The sequence below is a fragment of the Mustela erminea genome, chromosome X (genome assembly GCF_009829155.1).
Source record: "Mustela erminea isolate mMusErm1 chromosome X, mMusErm1.Pri, whole genome shotgun sequence".
NCBI classification, from domain to species: domain Eukaryota; kingdom Metazoa; phylum Chordata; class Mammalia; order Carnivora; family Mustelidae; genus Mustela; species Mustela erminea.
Window position 1 is genome coordinate 99895925 of NC_045635.1, and position 25293 is coordinate 99921217.

At 44.8% G+C, this 25293-nt stretch overlaps 2 protein-coding genes across 6 annotated transcripts in view; one reads left to right on the forward strand and one right to left on the reverse strand.

Moving 5' to 3' along the window:
* The first annotated feature begins 797 nt into the window (after positions 1 to 797).
* Positions 798 to 21638, forward strand: AKAP14 (A-kinase anchoring protein 14). The gene is made up of 6 exons (XM_032330031.1): positions 798 to 900; positions 3911 to 4077; positions 4661 to 4752; positions 18503 to 18682; positions 20924 to 20976; positions 21539 to 21638. The coding sequence occupies exons 2-6, from the start codon at positions 3921 to 3923 to the stop codon at positions 21621 to 21623; spliced, it is 567 nt and encodes a 188-aa protein (XP_032185922.1). The 5' UTR covers positions 798 to 900; positions 3911 to 3920; the 3' UTR covers positions 21624 to 21638.
* NKAP (NFKB activating protein) overlaps positions 1408 to 25293 on the reverse strand; it is a 45874-nt gene continuing 21988 nt past the window's right edge. Inside the window, exons 9-13 of one of the 5 annotated variants that reach the window (XM_032330027.1) lie at positions 24557 to 24695; positions 17138 to 17250; positions 5889 to 5968; positions 4646 to 5574; positions 1408 to 3038 (exon numbers count right to left, since the gene is read on the reverse strand). In XM_032330027.1, coding sequence (XP_032185918.1) covers positions 17209 to 17250; positions 24557 to 24695 — 181 coding nt within the window. In that variant the 3' untranslated portion in view covers positions 1408 to 3038; positions 4646 to 5574; positions 5889 to 5968; positions 17138 to 17208. Of the gene's footprint in view, positions 3039 to 4645; positions 5969 to 17137; positions 17251 to 21702; positions 24696 to 25293 lie in introns of those variants that run through there. The other 4 variants (XM_032330025.1, XM_032330026.1, XM_032330024.1 and 1 more) reach the window with 4 other exon arrangements.

Below are 25293 nucleotides of genomic sequence, written 5' to 3' on the forward strand. Positions count from 1 at the left end.
ACCTAAGCCCAAGGCAGACGCTTAACCAACTGAGCCACCCAGGCGCCCCAGGGCCCACAACTTTTCATTTTACCATTTAAAAAGAACACTCTATAGTACTACTGCTCTTAGTGATAATACTAGAAAAACGATCCCATCGGTGTGAAGACCGCTTCTGATGCAGCAGGCACTGTTCCCAGTCTTGACAGGAATCGCGGGATCCGGTCCTCCTGCGAACCCCTATTCCACAGGCACTATGATCCCCACTTTGCAGACAAGGAAACTATGAAACGTGCAGTAAACTGTTCCTGGGTCTAGGCTGGTAACCATTATGTCGGAAGCTCATCTGTGATTCACAAAAGACACCCCTGAAAACAATCAAGCACACAGGGAGGTCCAAGCCTGGGAATGTGGGTCTCGAGAAGTAAGAAGTTCCGTCAGTGAGGCCAGCGGCCCTGGGTCTGACACCCTGGGTGTCTCGCTGTGTTTCCCTGTAATGCAAACACTACTGGTGGCCAGCAGGCTGCCAGGAGGAGACGGAGACCACACACACACACACACACAGACACACACACACACGGCGCTGCACACAGTGGCCCAGAGAACAGACCGCCATCATCCCCACCACATGCCGGGCCGGCCATCCCTGCTCCTCCGGCAAAAGCCCTTCGAGCTCCCCCGCCGGAGGAAGCTGGCCACGAGTGCCACAGGGCAGAGGTCACAAGGTTGCTGGGATGGACTGTCCCCGCCTTCACTGGCAGAAGCGGGTGGCCACTCAGGGCTTTGGCTCCCATTGGTGGGAATGGGTGTTGCCCGGGGAGCACATGTAAACATTCTGTCTGGCAGGCCTGGGCCCGAGCGGCCGGGAAGTCTGGGGCTGACCTGGCCGGAACTGCTCCAAACAAGGATCTGCTCACTCAGGTACGGGGGTGGCGGGCTGGTGGGGGGTGGTGGGGTGCTGCAGAGAGGCCTCACACTGGTTCTCCGCAGCTGTCACCTGACCCCGGGCTCCACCACACACCTGGCCTTTCCTGCCCATCTGGCCTCTCTCCTTAGGAAGGGAGGGGAGACGAAGCATGAGGACAAGTCAGTCGGAGGGTCGCTTATGAAGGATTTGTGCCCTGGACATGCAAGGGCACGATGTGAGCCCCGCTCCCCTTTCTCCCTCCTGCCGGAGTACAGGGCTCCCTAGAGAAGGTCTTAAGGAGGTTCTTCCATTCCATGGATGAGAACCCCCCCACCTCCTCTGCCTGGTTTTGGAGGTCACATAGTTGGCTTCTGTTCAATTCATCAAGAAGCAGTTTGCTGAAACCCGAGTCACTGAGTGACCGAGTCGCCGCGTGCGCCATTCTTTAAAGGATCAAGCTGCTGTATGGTTAACTCACCGAAGCCTCCTAAATTTACCAGTTTACCAAAAAAACTCCACTGTTGTCTTTAACTACAAAGTTTATAGCAAATTGCTGTGGCCTAATTGGCCCAATTCTTAGGCTGGGGACAGCCAGTTCCCTAGGCTCGAGGGCCTTCGGACTCCCTCACTGGCCACCCGTCAGGCTCTCCTCGCTGTCTGGGACGGGCAGCCTGGGAAGACTCCGTCCTCCCCCAGTAGACGGCCTTGTCCACCCCCAGAGAGCAGCCACAGGAAACTGAGGCACATGCAAACCGAGCCACAGATGCTAATATGAAGACCCAAATGAACACAAGTCAGCATTTTCCAAGGCTTGAAAGGCTGTTCAGACCATCCCTGGACTGAGGGCCCCAAGAACTGGGCTGCCCTGGACAGCCCCCAGCCCACCCTGGAACTAACAATGAGAAAGGGGGCAGAGGGTACCTCTCCTCGAAGAGGCTCACAGAAAGCGAGTGAGCGCATTCTGGACTTCAGGAGGGCTTCGGACTCTGGAGTCCTGGGGGGAGCAGAGTGGGGTAGTTGAGTGCATCAGCCGCCGAGCCAGACAGTCTGGCCGTGAGCCTGGCCTCCTCCTTTCATGTGGTGACAAGAGTCTCTCCGTGTCGCAGGGTCCCACCAGGAAACCTGGCACACTATGAGCAGTGCAGGTAGAGAAGGGTTAAGCGAACGGAGTGTTTACAAAGGTGTGGGCGGACAGGAGGGCAACAAGGGCAAGTGCAGCTCCCCTGGGGCTAGAACAGTCGGGCTGTTCTAGAACAGGGCTGAGGGGAGAGCAGAACTGCCCTTATGGGGCTGAGAAGTGAGACTCCCTGCCCTGGGACAAGCAGGATCCGCTCCAGCCACAGGGGACCCTGAAGGCGGACTGCTCCCCAGGGAACACATCACTTGCCCTCATTCTCCTCCCTCAGCCTGGTCTCCGCATTGTGCAGAACCTTCTGGAAGCCAGAGGGAAGGGGGGAGCCCACTGACGCAGTCCAGCCAGGTCGGCCTTCCAGGACAGAGAGCAGGGGACACGGGAGGAGTGGGTCTGCAAAGGCAAATGGAAGGTGTCTAGTGCACGATTTCACGGAGTAGGGCTGAGTCAAATGAAACAAGGCACATTAAACACCCCAAAATTGGAAGCGGTAACTACAGAAGAATAATAAGCTCCTTTTGGAGAGAGACACCCACTTGGCTATTGCACCCCTCATGCAACTGACCGCAGGGATGCATAGCTGTGCTAGAAGGAAGTGATTTCTCAAAAGTGAAGAGACTTAAGTAGTAGCCAGGAAAGAAAGAGAATCCAAGACTCAAGAGGAAAGGATGGAAAAAAGACAGAAAAGGGGGCAGAGTCTTAGCACTGTGACGAACCTTGTCCACAGCCCGAAGAATGATTAAGTTTCACCATCTCCGTAGATGTTAAAAACATCTGGAAAATTTTAGTGATCATTTATGATAAACCTCTTACCAGAACCGGAGCAGAGAGTTTCCCGATGTGACACATCTGTCACCCTAAACCAGGAGCACACGTTATGATGGAACAGCAGAAGTCAGGAGGAACTGAACAGTTTTCTGCAAGTGTTCACCAAAGCAAGTACTTATGGAAGTATATTATCTCAGGAGAGGAGATGGTAAAAAATGATAGTTTCTGGCAGATGATATATAATTTGTACACCTGGAAAATCCAAGAGAAAAAAACTGAAAACCCATCCCCATCCTATGCTGTATTGCCTCTAATGATTTTAATTCACATTATCCTTAAAAAAAAAAGATTGATTTATTTATTTGAGAAAGAGAGCACGCACGAGCAGGGGGAGGGGCAGAGGGAGAGGGAGAGCATCTCAAGCAGAATCTGCACTGAGCGCCGAGCCCAACACAGGGCTTGATCCCACCACCATGAGATCATGAACTGAGCCAAAATCAAGAGTCCAACGTTTAACTGACTGAGCTATCCAGGTGCCCCAGGGCACATAGCTCCAGGTCTCTGGGTGGCTCAGTGGGTTAAGTATCCGACTCCGTTTTGGCTCAGGTTGTAATCTCAGGGTCCTGGGATCGAGCCCTGCGTTGGCTCGGTGCTCAGTGGGGAGTCTGTTTCTCTTTCTCTCTCCCTGTCCCTGGGCCCCTCCCCCTGCTCATGTTCTCTCTTTCTCAAATAAAATCTTGAAAAAAAAAAAAAGGGGGCTGGGCATGTGCTCTCAGTTGCCTAAGCAGGAATTGAGGTTCTATTAAAGACTCAGCTAGAAATCCATATTGTTAGAACTCCAAAGAAGTTCGGACTCATTCTACTACACCTTGATTGAACTGTTCATGGTTCTAAGAATCTGAAAACCCTTGGTTTTCAGGAAAAACAGATCTCTGAAGCTAGGCACAAAGGATAAAAGGTAAAGCCTCACTCCCATCCCCACCCTTAAGCTTTTGTTGCCCCCTAGAGGCAACAACCATTTCCTACATCTTATCCTTCAAGCAGTGGTCTGAACTTAGACAAGTGCTGTAGGCAGATGCATGCACACATGCGCAAGGGCTAACTTCTTGAGCTTCTTTTTCCAGGGGAAAGATAATGGATGGGACCAAAAATTTCAATATCCAGAAGATGGATGTGGATCAAAGTCCTACAAGCCAGGAGACAGACAAAGAAGAGGACAACGTTGATGTGAATGAACTAGCTCTAGAGATAGTGAAGAATGCTATCCGTGCTGCTGTTCAGAGTATGGAAGGTAGGGGCGCCTGGGTGGCTCAGTCAGTTAAACGTCTGCCTTTGGCTCAGGTCATGATCCCAGGATCCTGAGATCGAGCCCCGCATCGGGCTCCCTGCTCAACGGGAAGCCTGCTTCTCCCTCTCCAACTCCCCCTGGCTTGTGTTCCCTCTCTCACTGTGTCTCTGTCAAATAAACTGGTAGCATCATTAAAAACAAATGAAAAAAACCTGACATTTAAAAAAGGAAACCCCACATTTAAATTAAAAAAAAAAAAAAAAGACTGTGGAAGGTAGTCATCCTGCTTGGAGGCCCGAAGGACGGTCCCATTAAACAATGCCACACCAGGGCGCCTGGGTGGCTCAGTGGGTTAAGCCGCTGCCTTCGGCTCAGGTCATGATCTCAGAGTGCTGGGATCAAGTCCCGCATCGGGCTCTCTGCTCAGCAGGGAGCCTGCTTCCCTCTCTCTCTCTGTCTACTTCTGATCTCTCTCTGTCAAATAAATAAATAAAATCTTTAAAAAAAAATTAAAAAAATTAAAAAAAATTAAAAACAATGCCACACCACCAGGCAACTGACAAATTCTCACCTCCTTTTCTTGCAGAAGCTGAAAAGCCCATCAAAAGCATCAAATGGATCACACACGGTGAATTCACAGCAGAAAGGGGCCGCAAACAGATCGAGGAGTTTGTCCTGGTAAGTTAGCGGACCGCTCCGGGTGGGTATACAAGGGCGAGGAACAATGAAAAGGAGCATCTGATGAAAAGTTTCAGACCCAGAAACCCTAGATGATTTCAAAGGTGACTAAAAAGTAAACAATTGTCTCCCATCTGGGTTCCAAGATCAAAATGGTATGGCTCGACGGTGAGAGGCACAGTCGTCTTTCCTTGTTTGTATCTTCCTAACCTTACATCTCCCTCAGCAAATCTGAGAGGCCCAGCTAAGCCATTTTCCCATGCTGGCTTTCAAACCAGGAGTTCTCCCGTCACCAACTTCAGAGATCTTGTATTAATGGAGGGGATGCCAATGGATCTTTCTGAGTTGGTTTTGGAACATCATGCCTGCACACCGTGATGTGCATGTCTGTGAATTCCTATCTCTTTTCTGCCTCTGCCTGGCTCTGACCCATTTGTGTGGCTTATCTTGGAGCGGCTTACCCAGGTTGCCCTGCATACCTGGCGGGGTGGGTTCAACCATGACCTGAAATCCCTACTCGCTGTATTTCCTCAGTCCCTACTTGCCCACTCTATTTCCTCAGAAGACAGTTGAGCTGGAACAGGTGGAGGCAAACTCCTCAGCCCTCGAGAATCTTCCTGCTGTCTCTGCTTCTCAGGCTGGCCCGTCACGGCCTACAGCCCTGAGGGCAGTTCCCTAGGCCCGAGGAAGGCCCAGTGAGGTGGAAGTGAGGTGCACGGCGCAAAGTACTACTTACTCTCGGACCTCCTTGCTCTGGAGAACGTCCCCCTTTGGAGTCGGGCGAAAGCCTCTTCCTACTGCAGCCAGGGTTTGTGAGTCAGGCTGGAATAGGACACAGAACAAGCAGAAAAATTTCCCCCCAACAATGCCACCCATTACTCTGAGTAAAAGGCAAAAGTCAATCCTGACAATGGCCTATGGAGCTTGAAGTGATCCGAGTCCCCTCTTCCCTCCCAACCCAGTGCCCAGAGTCATCGCCTGCTACCTTCTCCCTTTTCACCTTTCTAACTGCAGTCACACCTGTCTCCTTCCTGTTCAACTTCCAGGCCGGCTCCCACCTCAGGGCCTTTGCACTGTCAGTGCTCCCTGCCTGGAACCCTCTCCCTTGGGATCTGTTCTCATGTTTCATACCTTACCTCTCTTGGGATCTTTGTTAAGATGCCGCCTGTTCACTCACTCTGAGAGTGACCTGAAGACTAGAAGAGCTCTTCCACAGCTAAGGATATGAAGAAAAAGCCATGTTAAGAAGAGTAGCAGGGACAGAGACAAAGTCAGGAGCTAAAGCCCTGCACAGCAACCCACACATGGTGGGTCTATCACAGGCAGGCAGGCCCTCCCCGAGGAGCGGCAGGTCCAAGTCCCACCTCTGGTACCACCCACCCCCTGGAGACTGCACTGGGAAGATGAGCCCCCTGACACCTGGCCTTGAGAATCAGCAAGCCTTCATCCCAGGGACTCTGAAAATCAGGGGGGCTGCTTGACCAGAGTATTATGGGAAGCCAAGACGGCTCTTATAGGGCCCACACGCTATCATTCTCTTGGAGACCAAGCACAGAGGCAGTGGTTTGAAAGGTGCCTGGACTATTTGTGAAGGGGATTTATCAGGTCATTTTAGGGTTATGTGCCAAAGGGGCAGGGGTCTGTAGGAACGTCCTCTGGGAATAAAAGTGCTGGTGGATACCAGTTCTGACATTTCTCCATCTACCTTGCTAGTGCTCCTGACCCCACCCTGGCAGGTGCCCCTCTGAAGGAGCTCCTGGCCCGCCACAACAGGCAGGCAGCCTCACTTGGGACCAGCATCTCCCCAAAGTCATTACCACCCTGCCACAGCTGGTGGGCAGCCTTGGCGAAGACCAGTGTCCCTCCAAAGCAACTTATGCCCCAGGTGGGGTGGAGGGGTACAGCCCTACCTACCAGCACGCCCACAATAGCCACCAGCAGGCACTGCAGCCAGCAGGGCCAAGGGCCAGCCCTGCTCACCAGCACCCCCACAGCAATCATAGCGGAGTCAAAATAGGACAGTGCAGTGGGCTGTAGCCCACACATGGGACACCCCCGGAGTGCCTGGTTCTGGTGATGAGGGCTGATGGTACTACTGGGCCCCACGGAACACCTTCTACATAAGGCTGCTACTTTCAAGACCAGGAGTCAGAGCTGATGTACCTAATACATAGAAACAAACACAGAAAGACAAAATGAGGAGACAGAGGAACAAGAATAAGACAAAATCATAGAAAAAGGCTAAAGATGTTGATAAGCAATTTACCTGATAAAGAGTTCAAAGGAATGGTCATAAAGATGCTCACACAAGAGTACAAGAGTTGGGAGATGAATGGATGAACTTGGTGAGAACTTTAACAAAGAGATAGATAATATTTTTACTCTTAATTTTTGAGAGACAGAGAAAGCTCAAATGGGGCTGGGGCAGAGGGAGAGGGCGGCAGAATCCCAAGCAGGTTCCTCACCTGATGTGGAGCCCAACGCGGGGCTCAATCTCACGACCCCGAGATCATGACCTGAGCTGAAACCAAGAGTTGGACACTTAACTGACTGGGCCACCCAGGTGCCCAAGAAGATGGAATTCTTAAGAAATGGGAATAGGATAAAGTGCCACTGGGACAACACCAAGCATACGAACATCTGCATTATCAGGGTCCCAGAAAGAGAGAGAGAAAGGGGCAGAAAACATTTATAAAAACGCAATAGCTGAAAACTTCCCTAACATGGAGAAAGAAACAGACATCTGGGTCCAGTGAGCCCAGAGAGCCCCAAATAAGAGGACCCAAGGAGGTCCACGCCAAGACACATAATAATTAAAATGGCAAAAATTAAAGATAAAGAATCTTAAAAGCAGCAAGAGAATACAAATGGTTATGTGTCTGAGAACCCTCATAAGGTGATCAGCTGATTTTTCTGCAGAGTTCGCAGGCCCAAAGGGAGTAGTGCAATACATTCGAAGTACTGGAAAGAAAACCTACAACCAAGAATACTCTACCCAGCAAGGTTAGCAATCAGAATTGAAGGAGAGATGAGTTCTCAAACAAAAGTTAAAGGAGTTCATCACCACTACACCAGCATTCCAAAAAAATGTTAAAGGGACTTGTTTAAGTAGAAAAGGCCATGATTAGAAGACAATTACAAAAGAAAAAATCTCACTGGTAAGAGTAAACATATAGTAAAGGTAGTGGGTCAATCCCTTAGAAAGCTAGTGTGAAGGTTAAAAGACAAGAGTAGTGTCTCAATTATAGCTACAATAATTACTTATGAGGTACACAAGATAAAAAGATGTAAAATATCATGTCAACTACATGAAATGGGAAGGGAGTAAAAACGTAGCACTTTTAAAATGTGTTCAAAATTAAGTGACCATCAACTTGAAATGCACGGCTCTATACAGTGTGTTATATGTGAACCTTCTGGTAACCACATCCCCAAAATCTAGAATGGACACACAAAAGACACAGAATCTGAACATAACAGTAAAGAAAGTCACCAAGTCACAAAGGAAGAAAGGAATAGGGAAGAACTACAAAAGCAACCAGAAGACAATGAACACATTAATCAGAAGTACATGCCCAGCAGTGATTACTTTAAATGCAAAGAGACTACATGCTCCAATTGTATGACACAGGGTGACTGAACGGATTAAAGAAAACAAAACCCAGGGGCACCTGGGTGACTCAGTGGGTTAAAGCCTCTGCCTTCGGCTCATGTTGTGATCCCAGGGTCCTGGGATTGAGCCCCACGTCGGCCTCTCTGCTCAGCAGGGAGCCTGCTTCCTCCTCTCTCTCTGCCTGCCTCTCTGCCTACTTGTGATCTCTGCCTGTGAAATAAATAAATAAAATCTTAAAAACAAAAACAAAAACAAAACCCACCTATAGCTATCTACAGGAGACTCAGTTCAGACCTCGAGATACATACAGACTGAAAGTGAAGGGATGGGAAAAGATATTCCAAGTAAATGGGAGAAAAAAAAAATGAAAACAGGGATAGCCACACTTATACCAGACAAAATAGACTTTAAAACAAAACCTGTAACCAGAGGCAAAGGACATTACATAACGATAAAGGGGTCAATCCAACAAGAAGATATAAGACTTGTAAATGTCTATGCACAGGAGCACCTAAATATATAAAGAAAATACTGACAAATATAAAGGGAGAAATTGACAGTAGTTCAGTAATGGTAGGGGACTTTAACACCCCACTAATATCAACAGATCATCCAGGCAGAAAATTAGTAAGGAAAGTGACTTTGAATGACACATTAGACCAGATGGACTTAACATATATCCAGAACATTCCATCCCAAACCAGCAGAATACACATTCTTTTCAGGTACACATGGGACATTCTCCAGGACGGATCTTGTGTTAGGCCAGAAAACAAGTCTCAAACTTAAGAAGACTGAAATCATATCAAGCATCCTTTCTTAGCACAATGGCATGAACGTAGAAACCAATTACAGGGCACCTGGGTTATGCCTCTGCCTTCGGCTCAGGTCATGATCCCAGGGTCCTGGGATCGAGCCTTGCATCAGGCTCTCTGCTCAGAGGGGAGTCGGCTTCCTCCTCTCTCTCTGCCTGCCTCTCTGCCTACTTGTGATCTCTGTCTGTCAAATAAATAAATAAACTCTTCAAAAAAAAAAAAAACTTAAAAAAAAAAGAAACCAATTACAGAAAAAAACTGGAGAAACACTACAAACTATAAACACCTGGAGGCTAAGAATGATACTAAGCAATCAATGGCTGAACCAAGAGGTCAAAGAGGAAGTAAAAAAAAATACCTCAAGACAAATGAAAATGGCAACAACAGAGTACAAAATCCAAGCGATGTAGCCAAAGAAGTTTTATAGGGAATTTTTTTAAAAGATTTATTTATTTAGGGGCACCTGGGTGGCTCACTCTGCCTTTGCTCAGGTCATGATCCCTGAGACCCAGGATGGAGCCCTGCATCAGGCTCCCTGCTCAGCAGGGAGTCTTCTTCCCCTTGTGCCCGTCCCCCCACTTGGGCGTGTTCTCTCTCTCTCTCTCTCAAATAAATAAAATCTTTTTTTAAAAATTTTATTTACTTATTTATCTGAGAGAGAGAGAGAGAGAGAGAGAGAGAGAGAGAGATCACAAGCAGGCAGAAAGGCAGGCAGAGAGAGAGGGGAGAAGCAGGCTCCCTGCCGAGCAGAGGCTCGATCCCAGGACCCAGAGATCACGACCTGAGCCGAAGGCAGCGACTTAACCCACTGAGCCACCCAGGCACCCCTCAAATAAATAAAATCTTAAAAAAAGATTTACTTTATTTGTTTGAGGGGGTAAGGGGCTGAGGGAGAAGGAGAAAGAAACTTAAGCAGACTTCGCGCTACGGGAAGTTTATAGCACCACAGGCCCAACTGAAGAAATCTGCAAATCTCAATCTAATCTAATCTTGCACCCAAAGGAAGTAGAAAAAGAACAAAGCCCAAAATTAGTAGAAGGAGGGAAATAATAAGTATCAGAGAGAAGATAAATAAAAGAGAAACCTAAAACATTAGAAAAGATCAATGAAACTAACAACTGGTTCTTAGAAAAGATAAAACTGGAAAACCTTTAGCAAGACTCATGATGAAAAAAAGAGAGAGGACTCGAATGAAAAAAATCAGGAATGAAAGATATCATAACTGACACCACAGAAATCAAATGATTGTAAGAGACTAGACTAGTCTGAGAAATTATTCGTTGCAAACAAATTAAACAACCTAGAAGAAATAGATAAATTCCTAGAAACAATCTTCTAAGACTGGAATCAAGAAGAAATGGAAAATCTGAACAAAATGTTAATAATGAAATTCAATCAGTACTCAAAAACACAAGATGTCTGGGACCAGATGGCTTCACAAGTGAATTTCACCAAATATCCATTTTTAAAAAGATTTTATTTATTTATTTGAGAGAGAGAGAGAGCATGAAGGGGGAGGCAGAGGAAGAGGCAGGAGCAGACACTCTGGTGAGCAAGGAGCCCGATGCAGGGCTCGATCCCAGAACCCTGGGACCCTGACCTGAGCTAAAGGCAGACGTTTAACCAACTGAGCCCCTCACCAAACATTTAAAAAGGAGCTGATACTTATCCTTCTCCAACTATTCTAAAAAATTAAAGAGGAAAGGCTGCTTCCCAATCACTCAATGAGACCATCATTACCCTGATACCAAAACCAGAGAGACAGACAAAAAGAAAATTCCAGATCAATATTCCTGAGAACATAGATGCAAACATCCTCAATGACATATTAACAAACTGAATTCAACAATACATTAAAAAGTATCATATAAACCAAGATCAAGTGGGATTTATTCCAGGGATGCGAGGATGATTTAATATTTACAAATTAATCAATGTGATATACCATGTTAACAAAATAAAGGATAAAAACAATATGATCATCTCAATAAATACAGAGAAAGCACCTGACACAACTCAACATCCAAATATGATAAAAAACTCTCAAGGAAGTGGGCACTGAGGAAACATACCTCAACATGAGAGAGGCCAGATATGACAAATTCAGGGCTCAAGAGTGAAAGGCTGATGGGGTGTCTGGGTGGCTCAGTGGGTTGGGCCTCTGCCTTGGGCTCAAGTCATGATTCCAGGGTCCTGGGATCAAGTCCCGCATCGGGCTCTCTGCTCAGCAGGGAGCCTGCTTCCTCCTCTCTCTCTGCCTGCCTCTCTGCCTGCTGTTGATCTCTGTCTGTCAAATAAATAAATAATTTTTTAAAAAGTGAAAGGCTGGGTGCCTGGGTGGCTCAGTGGGTTAAGCCGCTGCCTTCGGCTCAGGTCATGATCTCAGGGTCCTGGGATCGAGTCCCGCATCGGGTTCTCCGCTCCGCGGGGAGCCTGCTTCCTCCTCTCTCTCTCTCTGCCTGCCTCTCTGCCTACTTGTGATCTCTCTGTGTCAAATGAATAAATAAAATCTTTAAAAAAAAAAAAGTGAAAGGCTGAAAGCATTCCCTCTGAGATCAGGAACAAGACTAGAATGCCCACTCTTGCCCCTTTTATTCAACATATACTGCAGCGCCTAGCTGTAGCAATGAAACAAGAAAAGGAGATAAAAGGCATCCAAATTGATAAAGAAGAAGCAAAACTACCACTGTTTGCGGACATCATGATACTATATATAGAAAACCCTAAAGACTCAACCAAAATAGTATTAGAACTAATAAATGAATTCGAGGGGTGCCTGGGTGGCTCAGTCATTAAGCGCCTGCCTTTGGCTCAGGTCATGATTTTAGGGTCCTGGGATGGAGTCCTGCATCGGGCTCCTTGCTCAGCAGGAAGCCTGCTTCTCCCTCTCCCACTCCCCCAGCTTGTGTTCCCTCTCTCGCTGGCTCTCTCTCTGTCAAACAAAAACAAAATCTGTAAGAAATGAATTCAGTGAAGTTGCAGGATATAAAATTAACATGCAGAAACCTGTTGTAGCATTTCTATATGCTAATAATTATCAGAAAGAGCCACTGAGAAAACAATCCCCTACACAATTGCATCAAAAAGAATAAAATACCTAGGAATAAATTTAACCAAGGAGTTGAAAGATGTGTATTCTGAAAACTGTAGGACAGTGATGACAGAAATTGAAGATGACAAATAAATGCTCATGGAATGGAAGAATTAGTATTTTTTTTTAATTTATTTGTTGGACAGAGAGAGAGATCCCAAGTAGGCAGAGAGGCAGGCAGAGAGAGAGGAGGAAGCAGGCTCCCCGCTGAGCCAAGAGCCCGATGCGGGACTTGATCCCAGGACCCTGGGATCATGACCTAAGCCAAAGGCAGAGGCTCAACCCACTGAGCCACCCAGGCGCCCCAAGAATTAGTATTATTAAAATGCCCGTACTACCCAAAGCAATTTGCAAAATTCAATACCATCCCAATAAAAATACCACTGGCATTTTTTCATTTTAGAACAAATAATCCTAAAATCTACATGGAACAACGTAAGACCCTGATTAATCAAAGCAATCTTTTTTTTTTAATTTTTTAAAAAATTTATTTATTTGTCAGAGACAGAGGGAGAGAGAGTGAGTGAGCACAGGCAGACAGAGAGGCAGGCAGAGGCAGAGGGAGAAGCAGGCTCCCTGCCGAGCAAGGAGTCCGATGCGGGACTTGATCCCAGGACCCTGGGATCATGACCTGAGCTGAAGGCAGCTGCTTAACCCACTGAGCCACCCAGGCGTCTCAAAGCAATCTTTTTTTAAAAAAAAAGATTTTATTTATTTATTTGACAGAGAGAGAGACAGCAAGAGAGGGAACACAAGCAGGGGGAGTGGGAGAGGGAGAAGCAGGCTTCCTGCTGAGCAGGAAGCCTGATGTGGGGCTCGATCCCAAAACCCTGGGATCATGTCCTGAGCAGAAGGCAGATCCTTAACGACTGAGCCATGCAGGTGCCCCCAATCAATGCAATCTTAAGAAAGAAGAGCAAAGCAGGAAGTATTATGCTCCTGGATTTCAAACTATACTACAAAGCTATCGTAATCAACAGTATGGTACTGGCACAAAAACAGACCCATACATCAAAAGAACAAAACAGAGTCCAGAAATAAACCCACACTTATATGGTCAATTAATCTATGCCAAAGGAAGCAAGAGTATACAACAGGGAAAAGACAGTCTCTTCAATAAAAGGTGTTAATAAAAATGGACACCTACATGCAAAAAAAAAGAAAGAAAGAAAGAAAGAAAGAAAGAAAGAAAGAAAGAAAGAAAAGAAAATGGAGGGGTGCTTGGGTGGCTCAGTCAGTTGCATGCCCGACTCTTGGTTTCAGCTCAGGTCATCATCTCAGGAGATCATCTTGTGAGATGGAGCCCTAAGTCAGGCTTTGCACTTGAAGCACAGTCTGCTCGAGATTCTCTCCCGCTGCCCCTCCCCCTGCTCATATGCTCGCTCTCTCAAGTAAAATCTAAACAAAACAAAAACCAGACCATTTTCTAAAACCATATATAAAAATAAGCTCAAAATAGATTAAAGACCTAAATGTAAGACATGAAACCATAAAAATCCTAAAGAAAGCATAGGAAGTAACACTTGGAAATCAGCCTTAGCAATATGTTCCTCGGTGTGTCTCCTCGGGCAAGGAAAACAAAAACAAAAATAAACAACTGCAACTACGTCAAACAAAAAAAACCTTTGCAGAGCAAAGGAAACCACCAATAAAAGAAAAGGCAACCTACTAAATGTGAGAAGATATTTTACAAATTATATGTTTGATAAAGGGTTAATATCCAAAATACATAAAGAACTCCTACAACTCAACACCAAAAAAGAAAAAAAAAATCCATTTAAAAAATGGGCAGATGGCCTGAATAGAAACTTTTTCTGAAGACATACAGATGGACAAGAAACACATGAAAAGATCCTCAACGTCATTTATTATCAGGGAAATGCAAATCACAAGAACAACATCACCTCAGACCAGTCAGAATGGCTATTATCAAAAAGATAAGAAATCACAAGTGTTGGTAAGGACATGGAGAAAAGGGAAGCCTTGTGCACTGTTGGTGGGAATGTAAATTTGTGCAGCCTGATAGAAAACAATATGGAGGGGCGCCTGGGTGGCTCAGTGGGTTAAAGCCTCTGCCTTCAGCTCATATCATGATCCCAGGGTCCTGGGATCCAGCCCTGCATCGGGCTCTCTGCTCAGCAGGGAACCTGCTTCCTCCTCTCTCTCTGCCTGCTTCTCTGCCTACTTGTGATCTCTGTCTGTCAAATAAATAAATAAAATCTTAAAAAAAAAAAGAAAAACAAAAAAGAAAACAATTTGGAGGTTCCTCAGAAAATTTTATATAGAAATATTATATGATCCTGCAATCCCACTACTGTGTATTTTTCCAAAAACAAAAACACGAACTTGAAAAGATATACGCTCTCCATGTTCATTGCAGCATTATTTGCTTTACGTCAAGATGTGGAAGCAACTTGAGTGTCCATCAGTAGATGAATGGATAATAAAGATGTGATATATATAAAATAGAATAGTATTCAGCCATGAAAAAGAATGAAGTCTTGCCCATGGATGGACCTAGAGGGTATTATACTAAAAAGTAAGTTAAAGAAAGACAAATAATATATGATTTCACTTACAAGTGGAATCTAAAAAACCAAACAAATGAACCACCAAAATGAAACAGAAACAGACTCAAATATAGAGAACAAATTGGTGTTACCAGAGGAGAGAGAGGGGTATGATTTGGGTGGAACAAGTGAAGGGGATTAAGAAGTGCGAGGTTCCAGTTATAAAATGAACTAGTCACAGGGCACTCTTGGCTCAGTTGGTGGAGCAATGCCGCTCTTGATCTCGGGGTTGCGAGTTCAAGGCCCACACTGGGCACAGAGATTACTTCAAATCTTTAAAAATAAATAAAATAAAAAAAAATAGTCATGGCGATGGGGCACCTGGGTGGCTCAGTTGGTTAAGTGTCTGCCTTTGGCTCGGGTCATGATCCCAGGGTCCTGGGATGGAGCCACGCGTCGGGCTCCCTGCTCGGCAAGGAGCCTGCTTCTCTGTCTCCCTATCCCTGTTGTTCCCCTACTTGTGCTCTCTCTCTCTCCATCAAATACATAAATAGAATCCTTAAAAAAATACTCATGGGGATGAAAAGCACAACAGAGAAAGTAGTCATTATAGTGTCATAATTTTGTATGGTGACAGACCTAACGTGATCATTTCATAACGTACATCAATATTAAATCACTATGCTGTACACCTGAAACTAACAGAACACTGTATGTCAACTATAGCTCAACTGAAGAAAGATTCCACCTGCTCACTGAGGCCTTTCCTGGTCACCTCATCTAAAAGTGCAACCCGTTCTCCTGCCCTGATTTACTTTTTCCCTTAGCATTCAGCTCTACCTAAGATACTAGATTTTACTTACTTACCCTTTGCCTTTCTTCCACCTACAGATTATATAGACCATAAGGGCAGAAGCTTTTATCCAATTCTCTGTCCCCAGTTCCTAAAAGGTCACATACACAGAGATGCTCTAAAATATGTGTTGAATACATGAACAGATTTGTTCTTTCCATACCATTATTTGTTCACAGATGAAGAGCTTACCTACTGCGTAGGACCATTATGAGGATAAGATGATTAGAAAGTAGAAAGTTACCTGAAAAGTTAAAAGCTCTATAAAGCTACTGACAGAAAATCGAGCCCTGGAAGCGATGTCTGTCCTCCGGGGGTCAGACATCGCTGACGGAGAGCTTTCTCAAGCTTATTGCAGATTTCCCAGAATTCACCGTACACCAGGGGATCGCAAATGAGTAGTTACCATTTCCTGAGCATCACTGTGTGTCGAGTACTAAGTACTTCACATGCATGATCTCATCTAATCCCCACAACAGACCTGCGTGTAGGTACATGAGTGTACCCATTTTACAAATTAGAAACCCTGAGGTTCAGAGAGGTTGGACAATTTGTCCAAAGTCTTAAAGACTGTATTTCTTTATTTATTTCAGAAAGAGAAAGTGTGTACGAGCGAGGGGAGGGGCAGGAGGAGAGGGAGAGGTAGAGAATCTCAAGCAGACTCTGCCCTGAGCATGGAGCCCATGATGGGGCTTGATCCCATGACCCTGGGGATCATGGCCTGAGCCAAAACTCAGTCAGACCCTTAATCGACGGAGCCACCTAGGCGCCCTGGTCCTAAGTCTCTGATCAAGCAGCAAAATAAAGTTTTGATCACAGGTCTGATATACTTTGGCCACCGTAGTAGGAAAGTTCTTTCTTTTTTTCTTCAAAGTAGGGAAAGTTCTTTCTTTTTTTCTTCAAAGATTTTATTTATTTGAGCGTGTAAGAAAGTGAGCGAGCATGAGTGGGGGGAGGGGCAGAGGGAGAAGCAGACTCCCCCCTGAGCAGGGAGCCCGATGTGGGACTCAGGGCTCTATCCTGGGACCCTGGAATCATGACCGGAGCTGAAGGCAGACACTTAACTTACTGAGCCACCCAGGTGCCCCTGAAAAGTTTCTGATGACAAAAATAATGCAGAGTTGTACTATCAGTGAAAAATGCAAATTCACAAGATTCTGAGGTATTACGATGTGAATAGGAATGATGAAAGCTGGTGTCCAAAGGCTCGTGTGTTTTGGGGAGGGAATAGGTACAATTATGTATTGCCAATGGTCACAATCAGTTTATTCTCTTAAGGAACACAATCTGGCAACAGGAATATACAAATAAGTTCTTTATATGAGAAAAGTTGGAAAATCCCCAATGCCTACCACCAAGTTAAAATAATTTTTATAATAAAATAAGACATTATAAAAAAAAAAAACCAAAAATTCCCCAGTGAGCAAAATGACACAAGGTAGAAAATGAAAGCCCCCCTTGACCCCCACAATACCCAGTTCTACTCCCTTGAGCGTCACTTACCATTGATAAGAGTTTTGGGCATGTACTTCCAGGTGCCTGTTGATTTTGAGTGTCCAATAATATGTAATTGGCTAAGCCATCCATGGGAGAGTAGCACAATGAGAAATTGTTTCCTGGAAGCGAGTATATGAAGCAATGTTATGTAAAAATGACAAAATACAAGATTCACACACACTCACTGGAGCTACGTGAGAATCAGCTGCCTGAACAGTGATAAAAATGGGGACCCCTCCGATGGTACAAGGTCTTTGGTGGTGTAACAGATTAAACATTAGGGCTGAAGAAATATATTCACACAGGAAGGCTGGAAAGAAAGGCATGCTCCAGTGGGTCGCCAAGGGTTAACTAGCGAGCTCCTTCACTAACAGGCATGACAATCTGTGTAAAATACAATCCTGATCTCCAGGAATCTAGAGTCTGGGGCTCCTTCCTGTCTGGGTGACTGAAACAATCAACTTAAGTTTGAAAGAAAGTAAACTGAGGGAAAACGCCAACCTGTTTTTTTTTTTTTTTTAAGAGGGCCTGAAATCTTTTAGCCATCTCCCTCTGACTGGCCCTCCGCACATCACTGAAACTGTTAGACCATCCTACTTCCTTCCTTCCTTCTGTGGCCCTTCAACTCAATTCAGGGTTTTTTGTTTTTTGTTTTTCTGTGGAAGCTTCCTGTGCCCCCAACCCAAGGGGCTTCAGTCGAATTGAACTTAGGGTGCTGGAGCTGTACTGTGACTTCTCCAGGCCCTAAGCGCTAGTGAGATTTGTGCTTTTGAGAGAAAAACTTCTCCAAGGGGGTCAAACAGGGATCCGAGGGGTCTGGAGGATCTTAGCGCCTGCCTCATTCCTTTCCTAAACTTAACTTTGTATACCACCGATGGCTGCACTGAAGTGAGTTGGATTTTCAGAAACAGCTTGTGAAATCGGCCCCATTACTTTCCAGTCACACCTTTAGGGCTCCCAAGGAGTGAGCAGAACACAGGTTCCGATCACATTCACATTACTCTCCAGTTAACCACGCTTGTCTCCCGAGTTAAGGGCCCAGAGGGAGGTCGCATGTGCACGTGTGTGTGGCGTGCGTGAGGCGTGCGTGGGGCGTGCCTGCGCCCCTACGCATCTGAGCGTGGCCTCTGTGTTCCAAAGCCCGATCTCCAGGGATGTTGCATTCGTCACTCATGCGGGCTCCGCCTTTGCTCTCCTCCACTTGTGGAGATAATTGGGAGTTGACTCTAGTTTGAATCCCAATCCGAAAGGGTAGAAATGGATGCCCGAAGCCAGGCTGTAACCCCTCCTGTTGTGTGTTGCCTTTACCTAGAGGACTCGAATGGGAAGTTTGCTTTTCTCCATGTGCTCTTTCTCTTTTATATGAAACAGACGTGGGAGTATCAGGACCGCTGGGTGCACTACACACAGTTTATAGAGCGGGAAGACCGGATTCACAGCTACCACTACATCTACTGTGTACGCTGGAGCATTCCAACCGCTAAGAGACCCATGCCGCCAGTCACTGCCTCTGCCTTCTTCACCATCAAGATCACCAAAAACAAACCTCCAGTAAGCTCTTCCTTTTCTCCCCCTTTCACTTAGATGAGACCTCAATGAAAATGGAGACGTCGCTTGTCAAGGTCATCGATGACCCCTTCTTTGTAAAGCTCAAGTCCTATTTCTGTCCTCATCTTGCTTGGCCAATCTACAGCACTCGCCAGAGCTGCTCACTCCTAGCTTCATGAAATGTTCCATTTGGCTGCTAGAACCACACACTATTTGGGTTTTTCTTCTGCCTCACTGCCCATTCCTTCTCAGTCTCTACTGGTCTTGAACCTGTCCTCCATACTCCTCTCCTTGGTCTTACTGCCTCCTGGCTTTAAATGCCACCTCTAGCTTATGCTTCCCACATCTGACCTCCAGCCCAGACCTCTGCCACTCGGATGTTTAATAAACATCTCACTTAAACTGAACTTCCAATTTACCCTTCCCAACCTGATCTGCCCGCAGACCTCTCATTTCCATTTGTGGCCCAAATCCTTGGCATCATCCCTGACTCCCGTCCCTCATATCCAACACATTAGGAAATCCTATTGGCCCTATCTTCAAAAATAGGTCCTGAATCCAGCAACTTCTTACCACTCCACTTCTACCACCTTGGTACGAGACACCATCATCTCTTACCAAGACTGTTCCAATGGCCTCTTAATTGGTCTCCCTGCTTCCACCCTCGCCCTTGTCGTGTAGCTTTCCAAAACAGCAAACGCCTGCCAGAATGAGCCTGATAAAATGAAATTATGTCACTCCTTTGTTTAAAATGTTCCCATGTCTTTCTCTAACTCCGAAGTGCATGCATGTTAGCTGATCTTGTTGAAAGGAAGATTCTGACTTGGCAGATCTGGGGTGGGGCCTGAGACTCTGCATTGCTAAGAAGCCCCTGGTGGTGCTGCTGCTGTGGGCCCGGAGTACACTGAGCAATGAGGGCCTCTACCGGGCCTTGTGAGGCCTGGTCCCTTGTTATTGCTCCTCCCTCTTCTCCCTCCCTCCCTCCCTCTCCTCCAGCTGCTGTGATCTCACGGCTCTTTAATAACCCAGATAGAGACCCACCTCAGGGCCTCTGCACCTGCTGTTCCTGCTGACCTTCTTCCCTAGGGACGCTCTTACGTCCTACGTCACACCTTCTTCCCTAGAGACCCAGATAGAGACCCACCTCTAGACAGAGACCCACCTCTATCTTCCCTAGATAGAGACCCATCTCAGGGCCTCTGCACCTGCTGTTCCTGCTGACCTTCTTCCCTAGGGACGCTCTTACGTCCTACGTCACACTTTATATCCCTTCCTCCATGCTTTCACTTTTTCTCCCTAACACTTTTGACCTACTGTTGGTCTACGTGATTGTCTGTCCCACCTACTAGAAGGTAAGCTCCGCAAACACACGAGTTTTTGTTTTGCGCTTTGCTGTAAAACAAGGCCTGGCAAGTAACAGGCACTCGAATACTTGAAGGAATGACTGCGTGTAGCTGCCAGGGAGACCATGAATATGAGACAGGCTGATAGCTGGTGTGAAAGGAGTCCAAAGAACATCCACGAATCCAGGGTTAGGGTCAGCAGAGAAGTGGGTCTGGTTCCAAGCATGATGCCTGGAATACAGCCGACCTAAACATGTTACTCCCCGCCTTGCCGTCCAACCTTTCACAGAAGTTATCTGGGGCTCTGTCTGCCTCCATGAGCTCTCGCCGCTCCTGGTCACCTATCCTGCCATCAGCTGTCTTGCTCACTGGCAAGGTTGGAGACCGGGAAGTAAGGCTGCTGGAGGAAAGCAAGACTGTGACCAGAGCCTGTATACTCAGGGCTTAGGAGAAGGGCTCTGGCTTGAAATTCCAGGTAGAATTTTGGAAGGGAGTATGGGAGGGGCCCACAGAGACGGTATTATAACCTCCACTGCTGCTCTAAAAATGTTTTCAAACCTTGCTTATCTGTATTATTTCATTCTTATGCTACTTCCGAGAGGTAAATACTGTCAACTGAGCAGAGTGGAACATATCGAGAAGGTAAATGAGTATTTGCGAGGAGCACAAGCCTTTCCTGACTTGTTTCCAGTTCTGCAGTGATCCTTCAGGTATTTGTTGCCAAAAGGATCTTTTGGGGAACAGAGATTTGAAGTGACAAAGAACTACCACCTACAGACATCCCAGTAAGGAGGATGAATTCTAGCAACTTGAGAGTATACGTAAGCATGAGTATAGGTATGGAAGGAATTATGAGTTGGTATGACTGGTATAGGCTAACGGTTATCCTTTTCTCTCTTAGGATATGCCCATTGAGATCTCTTATATCTTTGAGGGCCTTTCGTTAGTTCACAGGTAATGAACATTTGGAGACTTTTTTTTTTCCTTTTGGTACTCTCTACTCCCAACGTGGGGCTAGAACTTATGGCCCCAAGATCAAGAGTCGCATGCTCTACTGACTGAGCCAGCCAGGTGCCCCGGGGAGACTTATTTTTTAAAGGGTGGTCACTCTTCTTCTTTGGCCCACCCGTCCCATCAGGAGCTCAAGGGGTTCTGCCATTGTTCTCGAAAATTTTTTTTAATGTCTCGTTTTTCAGTCATTAGAAACTTGAGGATTAACCGCTAAAGGAGGGTGGGGGCAAAGTGGATCATGTCTATTGTTTCTATGGGAAATTCAGTTACAGGGAATTAAGTCCTATATAATAATCTTTGATTTGTACAGCAGCTCTTTTAAAGAATGTTTACATAGAAATGCACTAATCCTTTTACTGATCGGGCCTATGGAATAGAGACAACCTTTGCTCCCCACCCCAAAAGACTTCTTGCTCACTAGGAAAGTAACAGAATAAACAGGGAATCCCTGGCTCAATGTTTTATGTTAAAAAGTTTTGGTTTGTTTGTTTTCCTTCCTCTGCAGACCAGGAATGACTCGCTTTCGAGAAAAATGGCTGAGGGACATTATTGAGGCCAAAAATATTTTAATGGAGTCAATTCCCTTCTAATTCAATTGTGTCTAATTCTTACAGAATGTTTTAGGATTAGACTTCTAATCAGAATGTATTAAAAATACAATACTGCACATCAAACCACAGAATATTTATTGAATAATAAACTTGTGGCAAACAATCCGGCTGCATTTTTTGCATTCATTCATTCACTTTCCATTTGGCAACTTCCATCACATTAGCAGAGTAACCAGTAAGCTGTTTTCCATTTCTAGGTGGTCATTCCCATCACTGTCTACATCACTTGAGTCTTATAGGTACAGAAGCCAAGTTTAGAGATTTGCTAAAATTCACCTGTCAGGGTAAAAACTGAGAGTGTTACTTGGCTGCTTATTCCCCCATCTGAGCCTCATTCTCTAGTAGACACTCCTCTTTAATGGGCATAACTGGGGAAAAGAAAAATGGTGACAGTTCTGCAGCACGTAATATAGCCAGTCTAAAGATCTGCCCACTCACAAACCCCTTCACGCAGGGTGACGTAAGCCTCACGGTTAGCCAGTACACTCCCACACCGCCACCGGGTGTGCTGTGCACCACACAGTATCACAGCTGTGATGGCAGCGCGGCGGCTTCCTGACAGGCGGCAATCAAACAGGGAAGGGCTGACTGCCACCCTTACTTATTTCTGGTCCTCTTTCCTTCCGTCCTCACACCAGATCACCACTTGTTCCTACCATCCCTGGGGAGGCTGTCTTGCCTGACTGTAAAGGTTTAAAACACCAAAGACAAGATTACATTGTGGGTGATTACTTACAGGCATGTCAGAATACATATTTATGCAGACAAGCACTGGAAGGGAACACAGAATACTAAAGACAACTGTGGTAAGACTGTGGGTAATTTTTCTTCTTTAACTGTTACATTTGTGCAATAAACATAAAAGAAGGGAAAATCTTATCAGAACAACAGGCAAGGAGGTGGACAACTAGATAAGTCTTCCTGAAGAACAAAACAGACATTTCAAATACAATAGGTCCCCTATTGGACTTATGGCTCAGATGACTCAACGCAGTCTGAAGCAGTAACTCTCATGAGCTCAAAATAAAATACTTTCAGCCCTTTTATTCTACCCTCCTCTTTGCCAAAGAACATGCTACTGAAGTTGTTCTTTGGCAGATCTTTCCTGAACAAACCCTGATGAAAGAAATGACAAAGTTCTGAAATACATTAATATGCTTTCTTTCAGTTACTGAATATCTACTCTGTGGAGGACACATGAAAACCCAATAAAAACCCACAATAATCCTCTATCACAGAGTTGTTGCACTTAAGCAGCTTTGCCTACTGAAAATAAGAGTGCAAACTCATTCAGTCTCTAGGAGCCAATAACAAAAAATAATGTTCTTAGAGAACAAAATTCTTAAATAAGGATTATAAATTTAGGTTTTATTATGCAGGGAAGTAGATGGATTATAGCTCATAAATTTGGAATCTAGCTTCCTTTTACCTTTTGGAAATAAGATATTTATCAGGTTAGGCAGCAACGATGATAAACAGAAATCACTTCAGATTCAGGGGTCATAAATGTTGCTACACGCCAAGTGGTTTAGGTCCTCAGCTGTGGGTTAAAGGCAGACACTTTCCTAGAACACATGTTAAATAGTAAAACTTCTTATCTATGCTTTGAAATATGACTGCCTTATTTTAAAACTCAGGGGAAAAAACACCTTAAACTATTACAGAGAGGGGACGTTTTATAACCACAGAGTTAAAACTTCCCCATCCCCTAGGTAATTTAGACTTACTCTAGATACATAACAACACAGCTCAAAACAACCTTAACAGGAACAGCCAAAGCTTCCACTGTCCCCTTTCCCTTCACCTAACAACTCAAATTGAACAAAATAATAGGAAGAAGAAGGATCACGAACTGCTAGTCCCATTTCTCCAAAACTTAAAAGTTCAATAGCAGCCATAAAAAAAGTGATAAAGTGAGGAGTTCTATAAAAAGTTAAACCAAATGACAGATGTAAAAAGTAAACTGAAACGTTTAACAATGTTTAAAATGAAATATGCTTATTACATAAAGCACAGTTAAAATATATTTAATATCCTTTTAACTTCATCCTTACAAAACTAAATTAAAACCAATGCTTCAGTATATTTTTCCTTATTAAAACTCCTAACCATAGTTGACTCCCATTTATTTTCAGTATTCAAATCCATAGCTTAGATGGATAATGTACTTATATTGGCACAACTGTACATCTCCCAGTATTTTATATTTGAAGAACCATTTTTAAGAACTCAAAATTTTAAGAACTTAAAACTCTAACATTCACATTTTCAACTCAGTAAATCTGTGGGTTAGTCTTTTTGGCTTGTTTGTTGGATTTGGGGTAGAGGTAGGGACTAAAACCAAAATACAATACTTCCAGGGCAGACTATATATTATACAAGTCGATTTTCAAATTCCAGATTTGCTTTTTTCAGCAATGCCTTCAACTTGTTAACAAAAGTGGACTCCTGTATGTTTCTATCAAGTCCATTTGTAACACATTCAACAGAGAGGAATGACGACTTCCCACCAGTTCAGTGGGGGTGGGGGTGGGGGACGGGCATCACGTAGAGCTAATAGGAGCACTGTCCCATGATTTGAGAGTTGTTTCTGATCTTACTGACACTTTCTCTCAATGCCACCTCCCCAAGTACAGTATGATTTTATTTGTAATTTGGATTTTTAAACCAGAAAGTTATTATGGTCAATCCAAAAATAACCCAAAGAACTTGCTAAAATTATATCAATAAGCAGCTTTTTATTGAAGGACTGAAAGAGTTTAATAGAAGGCACAGGAGCACTATAAAGCTTTTTCAGATCATAGTAATCTTTTTGTATGTATATATGGAACCCAGACTTTTTTGTTAAAAATGTCTGCTGAACAATCAGAAAATGCCTATTTGTCATCTTTCCCTTTAGTTTTTCTGTATACCATCTCTCGAAAACTGGCCAGAATCTTGTTTTCTCTCTTTCGCCTCTCTTCTTGGTTAAAGGACGCCAGGGCTCTCTTCTCATCAGCACTATAGATCTGGTTCTCTTTCCGCAGTCGCACGGCCTCCATTCGGCGATGCCTGCAGATAATTTTATTTTTGGCTTAATTTCTCAGTAATTATTCTCATAGTACTTCTGCACTTACCCTTCTTAATACAGAGTGGTCTATTTAAAGAACTGATAAAGAGAAATTGTTTTGGTAATGGGCTGGATTTTCAAAAGAGCATGCATTTTATCTGCCAACGTGTGCTCTGATTCATTTCCAGTATTCAAATAATGATCTATTGTTCTGTCAACATCATGAATGTTACTAATTTCAGATACCAAGGTCATAAGTCTAGTTCTGTTGTTTCTACTAAAACAACCAGAAACTAGCAAATTATTAAATTTCTTATGTGCTATGTGGAATCTGCCTTTGGGGAATGGATAGTAGGACAGAAGAAAGGTTTAAGTTGTCATCAATCAGGTAGAAGTTCCTCATGGTTCTAATTTATTGTACAACCAAAAGGACTAGGTCTAATACCGTAATAGAACTTTTTGATGAGTTTTGTGAGTGGATTTAACTTCCTCAGGATCCAGGAGCAGCTCAAAGAAGAGATTTATCACAAAGGCCAAATCAGGAGTATAGGGGGCAGATGGAAACTATGACATTATCTTCAAAGGGTCTGCTAAATTAGA

Coding starts and splice junctions, on each gene's coding strand:
- AKAP14 (XM_032330031.1), top strand. CDS start 3,921: ATGGATGGGACCAAAAATTTCAATATCCAGAAGATGGATGTGGATCAA. Junction 4,078..4,660: donor TGCTGTTCAGAGTATGGAAG/GTAGGGGCGCCT, acceptor CTTTTCTTGCAG/AAGCTGAAAAGCCCATCAAA. Junction 18,683..20,923: donor TCACCAAAAACAAACCTCCA/GTAAGCTCTTCC, acceptor TTTCTCTCTTAG/GATATGCCCATTGAGATCTC.